Source organism: Mixophyes fleayi, chromosome 6, assembly GCF_038048845.1.
Source record: "Mixophyes fleayi isolate aMixFle1 chromosome 6, aMixFle1.hap1, whole genome shotgun sequence".
NCBI lineage: Eukaryota > Metazoa > Chordata > Amphibia > Anura > Limnodynastidae > Mixophyes > Mixophyes fleayi.
In genome coordinates, this window is record NC_134407.1 from 25,948,429 (window position 1) to 25,972,927 (window position 24,499).

General features: G+C 41.1%; 2 protein-coding genes across 4 annotated transcripts in view; both read right to left on the bottom strand.

Moving 5' to 3' along the window:
• The window catches only part of ZRANB1 (zinc finger RANBP2-type containing 1), a 43,977-nt gene extending 43,455 nt beyond the window's left edge, over window positions 1–522 (bottom strand). For 2 of the 3 annotated variants that reach the window (XM_075216066.1, XM_075216065.1), the window contains exon 1: window positions 318–522. The gene's annotated coding sequence lies outside the window, so the exon portion shown is untranslated. The remainder of the gene's footprint in view (window positions 1–317) is intronic. The other variant, XM_075216064.1, reaches the window with a different exon arrangement.
• Window positions 523–9,088: 8,566 nt separating this feature from the next.
• ABRAXAS2 (abraxas 2, BRISC complex subunit) lies at window positions 9,089–24,499 on the bottom strand. Its single transcript, XM_075216069.1, has 9 exons — window positions 24,387–24,499; window positions 20,805–20,895; window positions 20,654–20,690; window positions 17,757–17,823; window positions 16,720–16,910; window positions 15,608–15,727; window positions 11,862–11,946; window positions 11,668–11,782; window positions 9,089–10,817 (listed from the first exon to the last, which is right to left on the bottom strand). Exons 1-9 carry the CDS (start codon window positions 24,456–24,458, stop codon window positions 10,435–10,437), a joined length of 1,161 nt encoding a protein of 386 aa, XP_075072170.1. The 5' UTR covers window positions 24,459–24,499; the 3' UTR covers window positions 9,089–10,434.

Genomic DNA, 24,499 nt, shown 5'->3' on the forward strand with positions numbered 1-24,499 from the left:
TAATAATATTATACAGATAATAAGGGAATGTTTAAGTGTTTTATTATAGACAGTAAATAAGATTTCCTAATAACATTAAGCTTAGTAAGTACCCAATAGAAGGGAATTAGGTGAATGATCCTACAGCAGTTATCACAGTATGTGACCTCAATGTCACGTGATCTGTCACTGCTGCAGCTCCTTGGCCGAGGAGCTCGCAATCTACGGTCCGCGCTACGTCAGCTCTGCGGGTTATCTCTATCACTGATGGCTCTAGTTTAGGAAAGAGTCGCAATATAAGAAGATATCTCTGTGTACATCGCGGCAAGGGCACTCACCTGGCTTTATCCCGTCGCCGGCCTTCCTCCACCGCTCATCTCCCCCGGGACCGGACTCCTCGGTGCCGCTCGTCCGGTCCCTCCCGCTCTGGCCAGCTCCGGTGTTCTCCAGCTCGGCGCACTCCGGTCCTTCCTGTAATGGCGGCTCCGGAGACCGAAGCAAAATAAAGCAGACGGGAACTTCGTGACGTCACACTGCACCCGGGGCCGGTGGCTCGTGGGATTGGCTGAGCTGCGTGGAGCTGGCGGCCTATAGGAGCCGCTTTCTTAAGCGGCTGGAAGGTGACGTCACCACAGCGGCAACAGCACAATAATAATAATAATAACATAATGCGGACTGGTTCCTGTGTCACCTCCCTGATACACAGAGCAGCACCCTCCCTCCCTGTATATAATACCTGCCTCCCTGTATATATATCACCTGATGTACCACCTGCCTCCCTGTATATAACACCTGCCTCCCTGTATATACCACCTGGCTCTGTGTATATAATACCTGCCTCCCTGTATATATCACCTGATGTACCACCTGCCTCCCTGTATATAACACCTGCCTCTATGTATATAACACCTGCCTCCCTGTATATACCACCTGGCTCTCTGTATATAATACCTGCCTCCCTGTATATACCACCTGCCTCCCTGTATATAACACCTGATGTACCACCTGCCTCCCTGTATATATCACCTGATGTACCACCTGCCTCCCTGTATATAACACCTGCCTCCTTCTATATAACACCAGATGTACCACCTGCCTCCCTGTATATACCACCTGCCTCCTTCTATATAACACCTGATGTACCACCTGCCTCTCTGTATATACCACATGCCTCTGTATATAACACCTGCCTCCCTGTATATACTGTGCTGTCACTGTGCTGTCCCTACCTCCCTGTATATAACACCTGCCTCTCTGTATACAAACCTGCCTCCCTGTATATAACACCTGCCTCCTTCTATATAACACCTGCCTCCCTGTATATATCACCTGATGTACCACCTGCCTCCCTGTATATAACACCTGCCTCCCTGTATATAACACCTGCCTCCCTGTATATATCACCTGATGTACCACCTGCCTCCCTGTATATAACACCTGCCTCCCTGTATATATCACCTGATGTACCACCTGCCTCCCTGTATATAACACCTGCCTCCTTCTATACAACACCTGATGTATCTACCTCCCAGTATATAACACCTGATGTATCTACCTCCCAGTATATAACACCTGATGTCCCTACCTCCCAGTATATAACATCTGATGTACCGACCTCCCAGTATATAACACCTGATGTACCACCTGCCTCCCTGTATATAACTCCTGATGTACCACCTGCCTCCCAGTATATAACACCTGATGTATCTACCTCCCAGTATATAACACCTGATGTCCCTACCTCCCAGTATATAACATCCGATGTACCGACCTCCCAGTATATAACACCTGATGTACCACCTGCCTCCCTGTATATAACTCCTGATGTACCACCTGCCTCCCAGTATATAACACCTGATGTATCTACCTCCCAGTATATAACACCTGATGTACCTACCTCATCATCATCAATTATATAGCGCCACTAATTCTGCAGCGTTGTACAGAGAACTCATTCACACCAGTCCCTGCCCCATTGGAGCTTACAGTCTAAATTCCCTAACATACATACAGACAGACAGACACACACACACACACACACACAGACAGACTAGGGTCAATTTTGATAGCAGCCAATTAACCTACCAGTATATTTTTGGAGTGTGGGAGGAAACTAGAGCACCCGGATGAAACCCACACAAACACAGAACATACAAACTCCGCATAGATAAGGCCATGGTCAGGAATCGAACTCATGACCCCAGTGCTGTGAGGTAGAAGTGCTAACCACTAGGCCACTGTGCTGTCCCTACCTCCCAGTATATAGCACCTGATGTCCCTACCTCCTAGTATAACAAGGGGAAGGGGAAGACACAAACAGGGTGGTATCGACCGGGGGAATCGGGGTAAAAGCCAGGACAAGGGGGGTTAGGAGGAGGGCTGATAGGCTGGAATAAAAGATGAGTTTTATGGAAATAAAATAAAGCCAATGACGACAAAGATGGCAGACTCATCTACATAACCTACGGGTCTCAGGAGTTGGCTTCTCCCTTCTTTATACGTCATAGACTGATTATAACCTCTTTACCTATATAAAGGTTATGTTATATCCTCATTAATGAATTCAGATGTCACTATAAGAAGTTTGGCGAAACAATAAAAGCCCCACTTATGTTCCTGATACTTGCGTTCGAGGAGTTCTGTACAAGTATATTCCACACAGTCATTGCTGTAGGGTTATAAGCAACATTTAGCCCAAAATAGAACTATACGTTATTTTAAATCTGTTATTCAAACTTCCCCAACTTGCATAATGTATGACTGAATTGTGTAGAAAAACAATCTTATGCCTAATGCCCTATACAGACACACAGTATGACTGAACTTCCACCATAACATTGAGCAAGGTTCATGTACATGTGTTTTAGGGTGAAGATACATTTTTTATGAAGTGTAATGGGACCATGGCTACAGAATAATCACATCTGCTCGTAAAAAGCCAGACATGAGAAGCCCCCTGGGGTCTGTGGTCCCATAAATCAATCTTGTAAAAAGCCAAACAATTAAAGTCCAGCAGGTTGAAAGAAATGTCTTGTAGAATGATTTACCCGTCCTTATATTTCTTAAATGTTCGCTTATGCTTATATTAATTTTTTTAGAGGTAAGTCACATCATGTTTCTTGTAAGCCAAGGTCATTGTTATATCAATTACATTTTCAGTATTGAAAGTTTTGAATCTCATATTAATATAATGTCAGAACATGAAACCCTTTTGTGAGCACCAATAACCCAGTCAATATACAGAAGCTGCATTTCCCTAAGAGCTAGTACATCCCAAGTAGTACTTTGTTGCCATCAGGCCTTCTGCCCAGAGTTATTGCTGCTTAATGCCCACGCTTAGAGGCTAGAGTCCAGTGGTTCCCAAACAGTGTGTCGTGGCTCCCTGGGGTGCCGCGGTGATCTCACAGGGGTGCCGCAGCCAGGGCCCATGGTAAACAAGGCGGGGGACTACCTGGTAATTATTTTTGATTAAGGGTGCCTTGAAAAAATTATGGACACCCTTAGGGTGTCTTGACCTGAGAAAATTTGGAATCCACAGGTCAAATGAACTGAGTTCAGCAACCAGACCAGCAGTGGCAAGACAAAATCACCAGGCAACCTCATCATCATCATCACCATATATATATATATATATATATATATAGCACCACTAATTCTGCAGCGCTGTACAGAGAACTCAGCTTACAGTCTAAATTTCCTAACATACACACAGACAGAGAGAGACAGAGAGACTAGGGTCAATTTGATAGCAGCCAATTAACCTACTAGTATGTTTTTGGAGTGTGGGAGGAAACCGGAGCACCCGTAGGAAACCCACGCACACATGGAGAGAACATGCAAACTCCACACAGATAAGGCCATGGTCGGGAATTGAACCCATGACCCCAGTGCTGTGAGGCAGACGTTCTAACCATGTAGCCACTGTGCTACCTCAAACTGAGCACAGGTCAGGACTGGAGGAGTGTAAAGTCAAAAATTCGGCAGACAGTCGTGTGCACAGGATAATAGTAGAATAATGACCACCCAGGCAGCTTAACCTACAAAGGGGCAATGTATGTATATAAGAGAGGTAATTTATAGTGTGCGCCTATTATAGTGCTTGCCCGATCATGGTACGAAGCAGCACGAGGGATGCACTCGCCAGGTGACTTGTGTACAGACACACAGAACGCCGAACAACGCGCATAACAGGGGCAAACGCAGGATTTGTAGAGGGGGGTTTCCACACCATGCCGCCAGTGGGCGTGACAAGCATGCATGGGGACGTGGCTATAATATTAGACAGTGCTTGGCTGCTCTACAACTCTTCTTATCCCTATAATATACATGGGCAATGCTGCATGCACTACTGTTAGGTGCATGCAGCTCTCCCTTTTCAAGCAGAGCCGTGAGAAGCGGGGGCAGGGTCCAGCCACCTCAATTATACAGTGCCCCAGGATTGGAAGGGGTTTTCCGGGCACTAGAGAACCCCTCCTCACTTTTTCAAACCCGCAGTTTAGTAAATATACCCCACGGTCTCAGCCGATGCCGGCAATGAACATGTCCCGTGACTAAATGTAGAGTGTTGTAGATGGAATAATTGGTTCGTTCTGAGGATGATACAAACATAGACACATAACTTATCATTTCAGGTGAACAAAGTCCATATAGTTCATATCAGAACACTTTCCAGTTTGCAGGCGGCTGCCAATCCTCAGAAGACCAGAGGTAGCTGGATACTATCTAACATTCAGAGGAGAGGATAGTGCGCACAATAGTGTAGTATGTAGCAGTAACTTAAAAAACCTAGTATTTAATACATGCGTACCAGAGCTTGTAGAGCATCAGAAGTAGGTCTTGTAGTAAATACCCAAAAGGAAACATACAAATAAAGCCAGAGATGGTTGCTTAATAAGTTATTGCACTAAGTGCACACCACTCCCAATCCAGTGTAGCTGCATAGCGTAAGGATAATAAAAATAAGCTTATCTGTATATTCCCATGTACAGGACAGGATCTCCACCATTCCTTATATCCACATATTGGTTAGGTACATGGTTTGAAATGTCCTTCCTCACAGCAAACAGAGTGTATCTGTGTATATATATATATATATATATATATATATATATATATAATCCACTGCAACTATTCAACAGTGCATAGGTTAATTATCTATTTAAAACCTTTTCATTATTAGTCATATTGTGTTTACTGAGGGTGTGTATCCCTTTTTTTGCCCTTATGCCCACCTCCCCTCTCCTTGTCTGACCTGCTTAATCGTTCACTTGAGTTTTCCCAAATTTTGGCTTTTTATTCTCAAGAGCTTTCTTTCTTCTGGTGTCTGACCGTGATTGGTGGCCTCTGTCATATTGTGTAATTATAAATGAGCTGTACGTTGCTCGTTGTGTTTATTCTGTTATCTTGTGTGAGCTTGTCCCTATTCTACAAAAATGATGGTGACTCTCACCCCATGTGCCCCTTGTTTCTTCTACCTCTTCATCTTGATTGTCTGCTGTGATACCTCCTATAGTACTCCTAGGCTTTGATCTTCATGCATCTGTTCCATAGTAATGTCTAAGTTATCTGTTTGATGAATATGATCAGTGGTAGTTGCCATGAGAACCATTATGATATCTGTGTTGAAGCTGATGGCTGTAGATATCATTTGTTTGGTATGTTTGAACATATGTTCCACAATGTTGAGTACAATCAGTCTCTGTTTCCATCGGTATCCCTGTGATGTCGAGGAGGATTTTGGGTTAATTGCACCATCTTGTTTTCAAACCATTTTATTTGGTTTGACGCCTACCGGTTATAGAATGAGATCATTTTCCACTTCCTGAAGAGATGACATTTTTTAATCAATCATTGTTACGCCTCATATTACTCAAGATAGAATGAGACTAAACTGTAATTATAATAAATATAATACAATGTAAATTGTAATTTACATTTCTAACTTGAGAAAACTTCTGCTAATGCTTTTTCTTGTGCTTGTTTGCTATATATTTTTAATCCTTGTAATATACACTAAAGGTTATGATCACCGTTATTGCTGTAATTAATTATTCATTAAATAAGCCCTGCAATTTTTTTTATAAAGAGGTTGGTCATTAAAAGAATCTGCAAGTTGTATGTGTATTTGCCAATGATTAATTCGTCTCAGTTTACGGCTCTCAACTGCTTCTAGAACGTTAATGAAATGAAGGTAATATTTAGTACCGGAATTGTTTACAGACAGGTATTTAAATTGGTAGTGAAAACATTAATTACGTTAATCCAAATTTCATATGATGTCATTACACACATACACGTTGTCTATAATGAAATAAGAAATAGTTCTATTAACCCCTTAAATAACAGAACTTTTATTCCAATGGTGTGCATGCTCTTCTACATAAGTGTATGGGGCTTTCACTAAGTTTTACCTGCCGGACATAGGTGTCAAATGAGTTTGACTTGCCTGCTCCACATAAACAAAGATAGCAACAGTGACACGTACAGGCTGTTTGAAGCATTACACTCTAAATACAGAACAACAAGGTACAATTGAACCTGCGCGTTACCTATGGGTTATGCAGTTCATGGGAGTCCTGATTTTAGGCAGCAGATAGTCATACAATATGTATATTTATAAAAGCAGCGTAAACCTGAAAGTCAATAATTGGTAAATTGACCTAATCACTAATCAAAAATTAGAAAATTGTTGACCAGAGTCAAACAAATGACAAGATGCAGCCAGGTAAAACAAGTCTAGTGGATTTTTTGTTGCCTTTGTAGCCCACAAGTAATATCATTTATTACTTGTGGCCTACAAAGCATGTATTTGTACACGATACAAAGACGTGCAATAAGGGGATACACTAGAAAGGGTAAAACAAATGCGTAGTGATTTGGAGAAAATAGAGCACACCTGGCTTTGCCAGCCTATAGCTTGCAGGACGTGTTGGGACTTGTAGTTTCACAACACCTGAAGCGCCACAGGTTGGCCAGGCCTGAACTAGAGGAACGTGCAGGATCTTACATTTATTGCATCAAAATGTAAAATAATGCCTGTGGCACATAAAAATCCATAAGCAGTGTACAAAATGAATGGTGATGTAATGTCACAAACAGAGGAAGTGGACCTTGGAGTTATAGTTACCCAGGAGCGGACTTGGCTGTAGAGGGCGACTGGGATTATATTGACACTTTATAGCTCACCCCATCTCGGGTACAGTGTAGAGTTTGGAGTCTTTATCGGAAAACAAAAAAAAAAAAAAAAAGTACACTGAACAAATGGTAAAACATTAATAAAAATAAACCATAGACTGGTTACTAAAGTGGCAAATGGACTGTATAACAAACGTCAAAGAGTTAAACACACACAACTTCAATGAGAGAAAGCATGGAGAGATGTAAAAATAAAACTATTAACAGGGTTCAGGAAGGCAGTATTTCTTGTAAAGGGGATTTCTAGAACAAGGGCAGACTCTGAAACTGGAAGGAGGAAGACCAAGGTAATAAGGAATATTTTTACATAACAAATTGATAGATGGAATCGTCTCCCAGCAGGTGTGGGGGGGACTCGGTGAAAAAATTTAAAAATGCATGGGACAAACATATGGCTATTAAGACTTGGAAAAAAAATATTAAGACAGCCCCCGAATCATTAACACAATAAGGATAAAGTAGGTGGTCCTTCTCTTCTGTCAATGTTTTACTTGGCATAGAATTTATCTCCCTAAAGACCATATAAGATATGGGACAGACATTACATAGCAGGATGAAGACCAGCAGCAGCAACAACTAACCACCTGGGTGGTCAGCGGCAGGTCACACAGGACTGTATACAATGGTTGCTATAGCAACAGCATCAGTCCAAGGTTGCAAGGAAAATGTTATCCAAGTGTCAGACAAAGCAGCTGATGTGTTCTATACTGATAATAATACGATGAGTATGTGGGAAACACTGTTCCCGTCACACCATTGGGATTTTGCGGTCACAGTAAAGTGCATTGGCGAAAGGGTAACGGTTTCTCCCATACGCTTTCCGGAAACGCTGACTGGTCCTGGTTACAAAATTGCAGCATTGTAAAGACGAAGCCAGACACTGCCCCTAGGTGAGACGTATAACAACTGGATTTAAAGTGGTCTAGTTAATATGAAGAAAATACAACATCACAAGACACTTTACTAATTCAAGTTTTTGCACAGCAAAACCATCATTCTGGGTTGAAATCCTGGCCCGTTCTCCAGTTCATGAAGGAATTCATCGTGGTTTACTCCTCACACTAAGCTCAGCACTGCGCCTTTAAATAACATGTGGATTCCATATTTTATTCTGCACATATAAGGAGCGCCTTACAGGTCACATGTCATATGGTGATGCCATAATATAAAATATTGCCCAAGACAAATACAATCAAGAATAAGACATTTTATATTGGAAAAATGTACCATGTATTGTATAAAAGGAGTGTTCGGTGAAAGGGAACCAGGACAATGAAAATAGAGTCTGATTGGTTACTATGCTTTAAGTGCACCTTTCAGCTGTTAGTAAATAGCCCTCTCTCTGTAGTTAAATAACAGCCACACGCAGTTCTGTGTGACTGACTCGTTATGATCATGTTCCGTGATGGAATGCATGACTGAGAGAGGATATTAAATCACAAGATTGATGTGGCATCTAAGGAATGAAGGGATTGATGCGCAAATAAGTTTACTTCAATTAAGGAATTCTTATGATGGAGCACACCAATTACTTTTGCAGTCTGCACATAATCTATTATAGTTTAAATATGACTTACTGTGACCTAGGATGAGTTTTCTTACCAAGTGATTCTGAGATACATATAGGATATTCCTTTGCTTCTTACATTCACTGTCTCATGTAAATATTATAAGAGGCTTCTGGTGACTTCATAAAGCGGCTATATATACATCACCGACTGCAACACCCATCATAAAAAATGAGTTGAGTTGGTAGGTTGATGTGCACAAGAATATTTCAAATAAAACAGGAACTATTATCTGAGATTTGCAAAAAATAAATAAAAAGTGCACCCTTAAACCCTAAACTGAAATATGCCCCCATCTAATGATATGGACACCAAATATTAAACACACACATAATCCGGAAAAGGGGTTCGATAAACTAAAGCACGTTTATTATGTTTGATTTATACCAGTCTTAAGGCTGAAAATGTGTGCACCATTCAGAGATTGACACAGGTTTTCTGTTACGATTTTCCTGGCAGACGTTTTAATCGGCAGTAAATGCGACTTTCCACGGCTAGCTCGACAGGTCAGCAACAAAAAAAATAATATAGTTCAGCAAAATAGCCAGCAGTGACCCCTATACATTTCTGTAATGTCCATTTGCAGGATCAAGCATCTCAGTCCAAAGTATTAGTTGCTGCTTTCTTAGGTTCACAGGGAAAATTAAGCTATTTAGTAAATTATTATTCTTAAAAAGTGCAGCTAATTATAAAACGTTTAAAACCACTGTACTCGCTGTCACATTATAGAAGTTAGAGGAAGAAGTTGGAGCGAATGGTACATATTTTCATGTGGAGAATAAATTAGACGGTGATTGAAGTGCTCATCAACGGATCCATTGTTCAGGCAATAAAGTCACACAACCAATATGTTAGCTTGAGGGAAGAGTTGCGTGCGGAGTGTCCGAAAAAAGCTTGTGCAGAGTCAGGACCGGTTTCGGATTACGCCCCCAAAAATATCCAGCATGACATTCAAGCGCACTTGTGTTTACTCCCAACACGTGTCTCCTAAATGTACGGACACTTTATACTGCTCTGACAGTGGTTAAATGTTGAGGTTGGTTAGAGGGTTGTATGTAAATCGGAAGGGGAGTGTTGGTTCACGTATTGGTTCCAAAGTAAGCAGTGAGATCTTCCGATATAATGATTGCTTGTCCGATTAGGGAGGGATAAAAAAACGACTCTAGAAAATCTCACTCCTATACAAAAGAAGAGGGACTATGATAATGAAGAGTGAAAAAAATAACAACAGGGGGAATGGATAATATATACTGAATGGCCCGTGGCAATAATGCCACCCTCTGCGGCACTGGATGCCACCCTCTGCGGCACTGGATGTTGGCGGTTGAGAGTAAATAATCTTGAGAAGACTTCAGGCAAAAAACAAACAAACCAGGATGTGATCTGCTAAATATCCCGCCTCCCTTGTTTACCTAATAATCCCTTTAATCTACACAACGCCTCCATGAGGTTGACCGTACTGGCTCAAAATATACATGTGACAAAAAAAACAAGCAGCTCAATGTACTCATTATTCAGCTCCGCAGAAGCACTGGTAATTCAGAGATCAGCGAGTACTGGAAGCTGATGGGAGTAAAAGGCCCACACACAGGCAGCTGGGAGACTCCCAAATCGCTGCCAGCTTCACATTGCTTACATTCCATGTTCCATTGCCAGAATCCCTAGTATTGGTCTCAGACAGGAGGGGGGACAGTCAGTGCTGTGCCAGCTCTCCATCTGGTTGTGAGGTGGCATGGTATGGCGGCGCCTCTGCCATCTCACTGTCAGGGGTCTCTGAACGGTGCTGCGACTTTCTATAATCACTTTGTGATTCATCTGTGTCTTCATTCACGGATGTATTAGAGGCTACGGTCACGTTGTCTTTGATCTCTTGGAGAAGATGGCATGAGGAACCCACAGCCTGCGGCCTGGGCATGTCAGGTGTGCTGTCCACAGCCTCGTCCGCATTGATGCTCTCTTCTGAGTATGGAGGAGGGAGGAGTTCTTGTGGTCTGGAAGTGGCACCTACACAGTCCCCAAACGTTACCATGCTCTCCGCAGGCACTTCTGTCTGGACTAACATGGACTGACGCAGATCTGGGGATGGAAAAACAGCAGCTGAAACTCACTGCAAGAGGCATAAAACCCCATCAAAGTGCATTTGTCACAGGACAGTGCCGATTCACAGGCATAAAGTATGTAATTTAAAGAGTCACCTACTAAGTTACAGTAAACTTATTGAACATTCAGCATATATGTTATTAACAGCAACAGCTGTAGTTTCTCACATCCAACTCCATATATGTCTTTATGAAGTTAATCTTCTGGGCAGGTATGAAATATTCATGTGTATTAATGAGTGAACAACCCATGTACTGGTTTAGTGCTCACTGTCCTCCTAGGAATCTTTGTGCTATGGGAGGATGATTAAATCACCAATTTTCATTTGTATATGGAAACATGATAGGTAGATCAAAACAACTTTCTTAAGTCAAAATTAACTAAATGAATATCCACTTGTGATCACTCCCTTCTGAATCAATCCAGCCCCCACAAGTATAGCAAACAGCTCACTACCTTTCATGCTTATTTTGTATCAGACGCTATAAAAATAGCATATTGCATCCTGCCCACAGTGCTCTAGCACAGACAGACTCTCTGATCTGGGTAATGGGGTTGGGGGTACTGCAGCATGGGAGGAACCCCCCCTATATGCTAACTGTGGGGAGCAGAAATGACTAATAAATGGATGTAAAATGTGCACAACCTCTTTAAAACCAGGTAATTAAATATACACATTACCATCAACAAAAAACCCTGTCTACTAAAGGCTGACCCCATGTCTATATGTCCTGCAGGACAAGAGCAGGGAAACATGTTCGGATTTACAATTAAGACTCCAGGTTTAATCCCAGATTTAGTCTCTTACAGAGATAAAGAAACTTACTTTCCCTGCAAAGTTTTTCCTCCTTCCTCTTGCAGATCTGAGCTTGCAGCTCGTTTACTTCTGCCTGGTGAGCTTCCACCACCCGCTCACTCTTCTCCACCTCTTCACATACAGCCTGGAAGACGACAACACGGTCAAGTTATTCGTCGTGACACTATTGCCAGGACTATGATTGTGCAACCATTGCTACTCACCTGCACCTTCTCCTGCAAAGCATTATAAACCTGATAAATTAACCGGATGTCCTTCATTACACCATCCTTATCAAAAAAATTGGTACTACAATGAAAAAAAAAAAAAAAAAGCATGTAACCAAAAATCATCAGCATATAGCGGATTAGAATAAAACGGACACATTTTCCTATTTATGTAGAAATATTGTTATGTTAATTTTGCATGATATGTATAAGAGTATGAATAAATGTATAAGAGTAACTCTGTTGATCTAAAAGGCTTCTTATAATAGGTTATTTTTTTATGTAATAACACAACAGCATGATCACATAAGTGTTTTAGAAGTCATTGGCAGATTTCGTGGCAGGGATTAGATGGTGTCACAGCGACAGATATCGATTTTTGCCTTTTTGGCCTTCAACACACAGACAAATTTTATCTACTGGCTCCAGCTGCTTCCATTAAAAGCACTTTCATCCAAATATAAAAATAGTTCGGCTATAAAAAGCCCTCTTGGCAATCTTTCCATTTAATTTTCTTGCATCATGGAATGAAAATGGGTTTATTCAGGAATTTGCATCACTCGTCAACACAAAACACTCTGTAATGTCAAAATAAAAACAAAACAAGGGTAGATTACATAAGTATTCACTATCCTCCTTTATACTTGTAGAAGCTCCTTAACTACAATTACAGCGGAGTCTGTTTGGGGTCAGCTTTGCATATTTCACCATTACAATTTTTACCCATCATCCAGGTTGGACGGGGATAGCTGAAGAATACCAATCCAGATTCTTCATGGGATTGTGGTCTGGATTTTTATTGGGCTACTCCAGGACACTGATTTTATAGTAAATACATCATCTGGCTTTTGCTGTATGGTCATTGGTTGGGCTGGGATAAAAATACTCTCCTACGTCTCGGGTATCTTGCAGAAGGCTGTCCTCCAAGCTTTGTTTAGGTTTTGATACATCCACTTTTCTCTCTATTTTCACAAGTTTTCAATCCCTAATGCATAGAAGAATCCACATTGCATTCAAAGCCATGCTTCATAGTAGGCAAAGTGCTGAGGTCAAAAAATCTTACTGGTCTCATGACACAATAAAATCTACATACACTTGATATGAGGGTCTTCCACGTGCCTTCTGGCTAAACTGTAAACACAATTTCAGGTAAGTAATCTGGCTATTAAAAAACCTTTTTGCATGCCTCTCTAGATGGTGCCTTTCAATACCCATTTCTCAGATATGACATGACTGTTCTTTAAGCTTCATCATGAAGCTCATTTGGAAATGCACTAAACTGGTGTGGTGCCTGTTAATAAAAGACAACCAAAAGAATGAATGAAACACTAATTATGTATAGTTGGCTCTGGTCAATTATGACCTCTGAAGACAACTGACTGCACCAGGATTTAATTTAGGTGAATCTTAGAAAAGGGTTAAATACTCTAGTAATAAGATATTGTTTGTAATCAAGAAAAAGCTTTATCGTTTTCTTTTCTTATTATTTTACACGAGAACCATTTTGTGATGATCAGTCGTAAGAATTAATGAATCAATCCATTCATCCACTTGCTTTGATGATGTAAGAGAATGGCAGCAATGTCAGAGGGGATGAATACTTAAAGCCAGTGCACATATGCAGCAAATGTGAAACCGTAGCTTGGTCATTAAACGCTATAATAATATAGTACATTTACATAGGATTATTACATCTCATACTACAAACGCAATGGGTGAGACTTATTTAATACATTTAACAAGTTAATAAAGCTGTCCATTAACCTCATAATGGTGTTTACTTAATAGCAAATAAGTGACTAAAAGTTCAGCAATTTTATATATAATTCCTATTTCTTGCATGAAGCTTAAAGGAGATGTTACTCTATCTCCTAATGTACAACCTCAGTGATGTCACTGGTTCCTAGGGAACCGATAACGTACACTGATGTCACTTTACATTCCGGCTGCCTGGTTGTTCCTAAGTTTGTACTTGTAAGGGAGACTGTCTGATGCAGAGAATGAGATCAGAATGATTATTTACATAGCGTTTATCGATTTGTAGCCACTTCTCTGACTTTTGGCTAAAATCGGGTGTAGATGTCTATGCATGCAGTGGGGCTTAAAGGTGCCCCCTGTAGGCGATGGGCAGGCACTACATCCTCTGGCCATGACGCCAGCTGCTTGAAGCCGGAGGTGCTACGTGCCCCCGATGCGGCCTGAGCTATGAGTGTCTAAAAATGCACTAGGTGATTGTGCAAAAATTTTTGCACAAGCAAAGCACTTTGCATTACAGCCAAGGGCAAGGACAATTTTTATATTTCCGGTTGAAAGACTGGGGCCTTCGAGGCACTTATTTATATTACACAGCACACTAGGCCCACACGTTTCACATTTTTTTGTGTTTTTGTAATGTTTTGGGAGGGTGGAAGGAACACCCTTATGGGCCTCCCCACGTTTGTTGAATGCCTCTTTATGGGGAGGCTGAAGACTCCAGCCTTAGGGTAAGGCTTCAGCTGACCACTGGGGAAAGGGGCCCACCAGAGCCTTGCGGCAGAGGTGGGCCTGAAGACCCTTATGGGCCTCCCCACGTTTGTTGAATGCCTCTTTATGGGGAGGCTGAAGACTCCAGCCTTAGGGTAAGGCTTCAGCTGACCACTGGGGAAAGGGGCCCACCAGAGCCTTGCGGCAGAGGTGGGCCTGAAGACCCTTATGGGCCACACCATGTTTGTTGGATGCCTCTTTATGGGGAGGCTGAAGACTCCAGCCTTAGGGGAAGGCTTCAGCTGACCACTGGGGAAAGGGGCCCACCAGAGCCTTGCAGCAGAGGTGGGCCTGAAGACCCTTATGGGCCACACCATGTTTGTTGGATGCCTCTTTATGGGGAGGCTGAAGACTCCAGCCTTAGGCTAAGGCTTCAGCTGACCACTGGGGAAAGGGGCCCACCAGAGCCTTGCGGCAGAGGTGGGCCTGAAGACCCTTATGGGCCACACCATGTTTGTTGGATGCCTCTTTATGGGGAGGCTGAAGACTCCAGCCTTAGGCTAAGGCTTCAGCTGACCACTGGGGAAAGGGGCCCACCAGAGCCTTGCGGCAGAGGTGGGCCTGAAGACCCTTATGGGCCACACCATGTTTGTTGGATGCCTCTTTATGGGGAGGCTGAAGACTTCAGCCTTAGGGAAAGGCTTCAGCTGACCACTGGGGAAAGGGGCCCACCAGAGCCTTGCAGCAGAGGTGGGCCTGAAGACCCATGCCTCCTAAGCAGCCTTTTGGCTCCAGAGGTCGGGGATGTCAAAGGGCTCTCCCTAGCTTTGGCAAAGGAAGGCCTGAAGAAAACCGTCTGTCTCTGGGGCTTTTTGGTTCCTGAGGGAAGGGGAGGAACAGGACCCTTCACTTTTTGGAGAGGGCCCAAAGAACTAAGCAATCAGCACTGTACTGAGTGACTGGAGTCACGTAGCTCGGGCTAAAAACTGGTTCAGTTGAGTTAAGTGAACAAAGAGAGGATAGGCCATAACAGCAGGATTAGGAGATTCAGGAAACACATTGAATCAGAAGGAGCCCTCCTTTCCCAAAAGGTCACATCCTTATTTCAAAAGTGTATTTCTTTGTAATCTTATGTGAGTATTTGGCCACTATGTGGCACTGTTGCAATTCAGTAGACAACACACTCTGTCACTGTGCATCTGCACTCATGTCTGTATGATCATAGTGTAAATGCGCTGGAGTTAGAGTATGTCCCATCACACTGTACGGTGAATACTGACCCATGTTCTTTGATCACTTTGGCATAGTTCTGAGAGGTGTTTGGCACCGACGTCACTTTATATTCCTGCTGACTGGTTGTGCCCAAGTTTGGAATTGTAAGAGAGACTCTCTGGTTAAACCTGGACAATAGATGAGACAAAGTATTTAAATGCAGAGAATGAGATCACAATGATTACTTACAGAGCATTTATCGATTCATAGCTACTCTCCTAGTACAGTAATATAGGAATTTCCTGGGCTATGCACATATAAAACTGGGAACCTGCCAAAGAAGCATTAGCAACCTCTCAGCACAGCATGGAGAGACAATGCTCCACAGAAACCATACCCACAGTAATAAAGGCTCTGCCTGCTGGACCTGCCTCAGTGCTCTCTATAGACAAACACTCATCTCTATCCAGCAATATTCTTCACTAATAAGAGATTGGAAACAGTGTTTATAGAGGTTAACCCAAGGTGAACGTGTCTTGTCATCTTCCCTTTACCAGCAGACAGACAGAGTAAACGACCTGCCTTCATCAGTCTCACCTCTTCCCATCATTCCTATTATTCAGCTGAAAGTTCTAAATAAGCGCTCATTAAACGTGATGGACATTCATTCTTCTGTAAAGACATCATGGGCACTGATCTCCTCTATCTGCTCAATGGAGCATGACCTGGTACATACTATTGGTGAGGACCTCGGCTAACCAGCTTCTGAAATGACCCATGAGCACTGGAGGATCCGGCACATGGCTACAATTCACATCCGGCTTCTGTACGAATGCAGCGGCCATCCAATCAGAAGCCAGCTGCCCTTTCTACTAAAGTTTCACATCCTCCCTCCTCCTAAGCTCATTACAGAAGCTGATCAGCAGAATTCCCCTCTTATAGGAAGCGTTGGGTAAATAGTTGGGTTTCTCTGTGTCAGGACCTCCACTGAAGTAGGGAAAGAGGTTCCAACACACAAGGTGTGGAAGGTGGAAAAGATATTTAACATATCACCCTACATACAAAGTCTCCCTGGGGTTCTATTCCTATGGTCTTAATAAAATGACAACAAAGATCCCTTTTGATACAAGTGCTATACTCCATACTCTTTATGTTTGTGTGGAATACCAACTGCACCTACCTGCGATTGGGCCTGAAAAGCACATATTCCAAGGCATGAGTGGAAGTGTTGGCAGTAGAAATGAAGCCGATAAGCAGGAAGACGAGGTCGGGTACGCCAAGGAGTTGAGTCAGCTGTTTGTGCAAAATCTGTTCTCTATAGGACATCTGCTGCTGTGTGTTCCTCCGAAACTTGTACCACCCAATCACGTTCTGCCCAATACAAAGAGGAATTGCATTTTAAGAAGAAATATTTAGCATTATGCTTAGTGGAGACGAAGTGAATAATTAGACAATGGACCAACACAAAAGATGATTTGTAATGTATAAGTAACCTAATTCGCAAAGCACCACGGAGAAGACATTCTTGTGTTGTGGACACAAGCCATATACATGGCCCTTCCATGAAGACACCACACACCACCTTTCTATCTCCGTCCACTTTATGACACCTTACCCACTGCTCTGCCAAACCTTGCTTGGGCATCGATTCAACAAGGAGTCTCCCAAACATCTCTCCTCTTGCACCCCACATCCATTTACCATTGATTTAAGGCGGGTTAATATAGAGTGTGAACTAGACGGTTTAACCTCATCTAGTTCCACCCCCCAGATGAAGCCAGCATCTCATGCTACAGCTACTTTGGAACTACAATTCCCAGCATTCTTTCAAGCTGGAACTTGTATCTTCCCTATGCCCCTACACAGAATAAAGAGAGAATGCCATGATAGATTACTGGTAAAATGAATCTTAAGCATTAGATCACCATTAACGATGATCTAAAAAGACTGATGAGCAGGAGAGATCTAGAACATGCAATATCTGTTCTCATATAGCCATCCTTGTCCATAGCAACCAATTAGATTCTAGCTATAATTTTCTAGAATGTACAAGATAAATGATAACTAGAATCTGACTGGTTGTTATGGACAACACCTTTTAGAAGGTTTGACACATCTACCTTCATGTGTTCGTTTCTAATTTATAAGTAACCTAAATCGCAGCTCACTTAATAAACTATTTGAGGAACAAAAATATTACTAAATAGCGATTCATACTTTCCGTCTGTCCTTGAGAATTCGATCAAGACTTTCCTCGTTGACGGTGCCCGCGTAATCATAGAAGCTGTAAGGATGAGAACAAAGTTATAAACCTAGGCTTCTAAATGTTAGTAAAGGAACCAAACTAATATCTTCATCACAAACTGATAGATTATTATTATTGTTTATTTATAAGGCGCCACAATGTTTCTGTAGCGCCGTAAACAGTACAAACAATGGACAGTACAGGGAATAACAGTACAAACAATAAACGAGTAGTACCAAGACTTCAGAGGCTCCAGGCAAGGCAAATATATTGAAGTTGGAGCAGAAGTTAGCGAAGGTAGAGACAGGAGGCTCACACACGCTCAGTGACCGCTTTACTAGGTACACCCCCCGTTATCCGTAGAACAGCCTGAATACTTTATGGCATGGATTTAACACGTTGACATGATAGTATCATGTAGTTGCTGTAGGATTTGTCAGCCACACATTAGTGCTACAGATCTCCTGTTCTACCACATCCTAAAGGTGATCTATTAAATTGAAATCTGTTTACTGTGGAGGCCATTGGAGCACTCTGAACTCATTGACATGTTTATGGCTCCAGCTTAAGATGACGTGTGCTCTGTGACAACACGATATACTGCTGGAAGTAGCCATTAGGAGAAGAGTAGACTGTGGCTAGTCTAGCACATGGTCAGCAACAATACTCAGGTAGGATGTGGCATTTAAACAAAGCTCAATTGGTATTAAGGGGCCTAATGTAATCCATGAAAACATAACCCACTGGATTACATCACCAGCCTGCACCGTTGACACAAGGGAGGTTGGATCCACGGATCCAGGTTGTTAATGCTAAATTCTGATCCTACCCATCTGCATGTCGATTCGACAGACCGGGCAATGATTTTCCAATCTTCACATGTCTAGTTCTGGTGAGCCTGTGCCCAGTTTACTGTTCCTAGTCACCAGGAGAGTAACTGACCTTCTGGTAAGGTTTAACCAGTCTGGCCACCAACAGACTTGCCACTTACTGGATGGTTTTTTTTTGCATACCAATCTCTGTAAACTGTTGTATGTGAAAATCCCAAGAGATCAACAATTTCTGAGATACTCAAACCCCCCCGTCTGGCACCAACAATCATTTCATGGTCAAAGTCACTTACATCACATTTCTTCCTCATTCTAGTATTTAGTCTCAACAACTACTGAACCTCTTGACCATGTCTGCACGCCTGGACTGACATACACCACATTTATTATTACATTATGATTATTAAGTGTAACTGAAGTTAGAAGGTCTGCTCAGATTTCTGTAATCTGTATAAAAGCAGATGCCTGTATCAGTGTGTTTATATGGCTGTAGAATTCCTAATAACCATAGTATTTACAGTAGAGAGTAGATTATCCCTTATATAGTTACATGTTAATGAACTCATCGACCGTTAGAAGACAGAACACTCAGCGTAACTATAAATATTATTACACAACATTTCTTTTTAGACATTTCCATGACCATAGGTATTTCATACAATCCTGATCAGGCCAATTGTCACTTTTAAACAACTAAACAGTGATTTGTTTCATTTCCCTGGATAAATTTACATTTTTTCTTTTATAACAAACAGGCTTTTTAGTAGTGTACTCTGACAGTTCTGTTTCACTTGCGTTACATTATGCAAAAGATTATTTAAGTGAATGTTTACTGCAAGTACACTCTGGAGAGCCAGAAAACATGCAATGCCTGGGATGATAGCGGAAAGATTTAAAACCCAATGACAGAGTGGGATTATTTTATTTTTAAGGATTTATATCTATTTTACATTTACTTGAAAACTAAATATGGGTAACTTTAGAAAAAAAAAAAAGATTTTTTTCCTTCTATTAAGGAACATTAAACAAAATATGAGAGGGGGGGGGGGGGGGGGGGGGAGGAAAAAAAATACCCCCCAAAAACCCCACCTAAATGACAGTTTTTTGTATACTATGGGATTAAATTCTCACATTTACGCCACATACTGACTTGACGGCTAACTAAAGTTGACAGTTAAATTGGTCACTCGCAGCACAATTTTGTAATTCAATCCGAAATATAAGTGGCCGATCCGGCCAATCAGTGTTTGGGCTAAGCCTCTGATTTGTTCCATTAGGGACCTTTTAGTGCGGTAAGTAGAAGATCATTTTGGGAACACACATGCTGCGATAACAGTTTAATTGACGGATATTATTGAAGTTAGCACAGCATGTGTAGCCAGTATTAGTGTTTCCTCTCCAGAAAGGTTCACATATATTTTAGCAGTAGCTCTTTTATAGCCTTCAATTTAGTGATCCTATGAAGATGTTTAATACGACAATCAGGGGATTATGACCCTCGGGGGTAGGATGTAGCGAACCTTCTAAAAAGAAAAAGTAGAGGTGTTGCCCATAGCAACCAATCAGATTCCAGCTATCATTTATCTAGTACATGCTAGAAATGGAAAGCTAGAATCTGATTGGTTGCTATGGGCAACACCTTCACTTTTCCTTTATAGAATGTTTGATACATCTACCCCTCGGTCTCTGTTCTGCTGATTACTCAGATGTCTGCAGGCACAGCTCTCTGTAGCTCCATTTTATCTGGTCAAGCAAATACTGAAACTGGTAATAGGGTAGCTCTTATGTGCAATTAAAGTTGGCATTTATACAGAACAGACTATCTCAATCACATGATAAGTAGTTTTCACTTCACTTTATCTAAGAGATAACATTCAGAGAACTGGAAGTTTATTTAGTTCACTTAGTGTCACATATAAATAAATCTTAATTTTTACTCTCATGTAAGTTATAGAGTATTAAAAACTATAGTACCTTTTATATATTGAAATATAGCATTCAAGAGGAAATATGAAAAATATAACATTAAAAATACCTACCTGAATAGTTTGGTACATGGTTCATGTCTATGGATCTCTGAAAGGTAAAAATATCAGCTAAAATAAAAATTTGTACAATGACACTAAAAGCAAAAACACCAGCACACAGAGATTACAAAGATTTTGCTGAAAGCACCCCTTGAAAACTCACCTATAACTTGGAGAAGTTCTGTGTTACTAATCTGAGAATCACTTATAGAGAAAGATTCTTCCTGTCTCACTTCACCCAGTAGGAAGCCTTCCTGTAATGAAAGTAAAATCTCTTATAAGCCAAACCTAAATCTATGTGGTGGTCCCGTTTTCCAAGACAATATAAAAAGGATTCAATAACATCATCTCTAAAAACGCAGACAACTAACCTAGTATTAGGTCAGTGGAGCACACGTATGTACTAGGATGTGCACACAGATCATAATACTGTCATTATTTACAGATATAAGTAAAAACAATGTAAAAAGAACAAAACACAAAGTGTTCCATTTAAATGACATTCTTTTTATTTTAAAACTCAAGAAATATTTTTATCTTAACCTTTAACAATTTGTAGAACTTTTTTGCTTTTTTTATGCCATTATATTTCAAAAACTTTTACCTTTCACATTTTTCCAACAAATCTTTTTTTTTATTTGTTAACATTTTCAGATATAAAAATCACATACACGAGTCATGTTATAACTTGCAAAATTGGCGAATGACCAATATAAAGTACGTCTAATAAAAACTGATACATATGTCCTATCATAATATACAGCTACAAACATCACTAAACATATGCCAATATAAATTTAGGAACCAGTGGTGCGGGGTCATGGGTTCTAGTCTAACCAGGTCACTATCTGTCTGGAGTTGGTGTGTTCTTCCACTGCGGAGTGGGTTTCCTCTAGAATTTAGACTATAAGCTCCACTAGGACAGGGATTGGTGTGAATTATATTCTCTGTGAATCGCTGCTTAATATGTTGGTGTTCTATCAAGGATATTAAAACTGCATCTATACAGATTTATACTAGACCCAAGAAGGGTCATTTGGAAGACATGAAATTTTAATCTGAAAGGGGCACAGCTGGGAGGAAGTATAGAAGGGCCCATTGTCACAGATATCTCTGCACAGTAACACAAACACATACTATACTTATTAATGACACTACAGAATTATTAGACACTGGCCCTGTGTATTCTTCTATGAATCTGACTAAGCAGACATACTTGGCAGAGAGTGTATTCTTCTATAGGAATGCCAACAACTAAGGGCACACACAACCTACTACAGAAACTACACCTATTGAAACATAACAGTCACCAAGTGCACCACTGATGGGCATAAACTGAACCAATGCAATCCCATATCCTCATCACAAATCTGCACATGGACAAATCATACAAAAATGTTACATTAAAGAGATATGCCATAGACACATACTTCACATAATACACCTATGAAGTCCTCTATAGATATGACACATGCCATAATAAACCTATTAAGTCCTCTATAGATATGACACATGGCATAGAAAAAAGGGGGGACCCTGTGGCGCCAAATGTCAAAAACTGGTGTATGTGTAAGAAATGTCCACTTTATTGGTACATAAACAAATAATAAATAGCAATCGCATATGATGAAACCCCAGGTAATGTAAAACAATGGTGAATAAATACTGTCTCTCCGTTTGGGGTGTTGTAGCTGTCCCCTACAGCTACAACAGGAGGTTCAAGTCATTACTTTTTTGGAATGTACACGCTACTGAACTCTGTCTCTGTGGGAGTGTTGAAATTGACTCTTCTGACATTGGGACTTACCATTTCACCCATTGGAGTTTATTCACTCCAAACAGAGAGAGAGTATTTATTCACCATTGTTGTTTACCATATTGTTCTCTTAACACCAGTGTATCTTTGCTGTAATACACTCCATACGGGACTGCTTCAACAGGACATTTTTAGTCAGTATGACTTTGGAAATTACACGCAATTGAATCCTTTTCCCTGTGGAAGTGTTAATATTGACTCCTATGATATTGGGACTAACGATTTCACCCATTGGATTCGATTACCTCCACACAGAGAGACCGTGTTTATCCATCATTGCTTCTTACAACATTGTGACATCTGCATTCTATAGTATCTAGAGACTATATGTAAGCTTTTAACTGATTACCCGCATTGAAATGGATTACTGCAACTTACATCATATATATCAGCACTGCTGTTTTACATTACTTGGGGTTGCATCATATGCGATTGCTATTTATTATTTGTTTATGTACCAATAAAGTGGACATTTCTTACACATACACCAGTTTTTGACATTTGGCGCTACAGGGTCCCCTCTTTTTTCTGTATTTATTCCATTCTAGAGGGTTGAAGCCCACCCCTCACTTTTCCTTGAGGCAGCCAACCATTTGTAGACACTTGTGGGAAGCGCAGATCCCAACTCCCTTTTATATCACTTCATAACATATAACATAATACACCTAGGAAGTCTTCTATAGATATGACACATGACAGACATGTACATGCCATAATAAAGCTATGAAGTCCTCCATAGATATGACACATGCCACAATACACCTATGAAGTCCTCTATAGATATGACACATGCCACAATACACCTATGAAGTCCTCTATAGATATGACACATTCCATAATAAACCTATGAAGTCCTCTATAGATATGACACATGACATAATACACCTATGAAGTCCTCTATAGATATGACACATGACATAATACACCTATGAAGTCCTCTATAGATATGACACATGCCACAATACACCTATGAAATCCTCTATAGATATGACACATGACATAATACACCTATGAAGTCCTCTATAGATATGACACATGCCATAATAAACCTATGAAGTCCTCTATAGATATGACACATGACATAGACATGTACATGCCATAATAAAGCTATGAAGTCCTCCATAGATATGACATGCCATAATACACCTATGAAGTCCTATATATATATATATATATATATATATATATGACACATGCCATAATACACCTATGAAGTCCTCTATAGATATGACACATGCCATAATAAAGCTATGAAGTCCTCCATAGATATGACATGCCATAATACACCTATGAAGTCCTCTATAGATATGACACATGACAGACATGTACATGCCATAATACACCTATGAAGTCCTCTATAGATATGACACATGCCATAATAAACCTATGAAGATCCCATATAGATATGACACATGACCTAGACACATAATACACCTATGAAGTCCTCTATAGATATGACACATGACATAATAAACCTATGAAGTCCTCTATAGATATGACACATGACATAATAAACCTATGAAGTCCTCTATAGATATGACACATGACAGACACATAATACACCTATGAAGTCCTCTATAGATATGACACAGGACATAATAAACCTATGAAGATCCCCTATAGATATGACACAGCCAAGACATAGACACGTACATGACATAATAATACTATGTGATGCGGCTTCCTCTACAGGACTGACACCGGCCACATACTTATACTGAGTCCTCCTATATAAATGACAGGACTTCGGTGTAATAATGGATGACATGGGGCTGATAGGAGGTCAGCCACACCCTGACACCCAACCGCCCGGTGCTGCTCACTGTCATCACCCGAATCACAGCTCCCCAACCACTTCCTCCCCAGTGACAGTCACCCGCTTCCGGCTCAGCCCCCGGGCCCCGTCTCACCCGGCTCTCCGGCACTTACGTGATCCGAGCTGCTGTTAGTGCTATGATAACACAAGGAACTGAACGTATAACCCGAAATGGAAGCCGCCATGATGGTGAACCCGCTCCCTCCCACTGCGCAGCGCGCCGCCG

Bases quoted from the DNA above. Each gene is read 5' to 3' on its own strand.
- ABRAXAS2 (XM_075216069.1), bottom strand. From the start codon at position 24,458: ATGGCGGCTTCCATTTCGGGTTATACGTTCAGTTCCTTGTGTTATCAT. The intron at 20,691-20,804 runs GTGAGTTTTCAA...TTTACCTTTCAG, and splicing joins AGAACTTCTCCAAGTTATAG to AGATCCATAGACATGAACCA. The intron at 11,783-11,861 runs GTGAGTAGCAAT...GTCGTCTTCCAG, and splicing joins CTTTGCAGGAGAAGGTGCAG to GCTGTATGTGAAGAGGTGGA.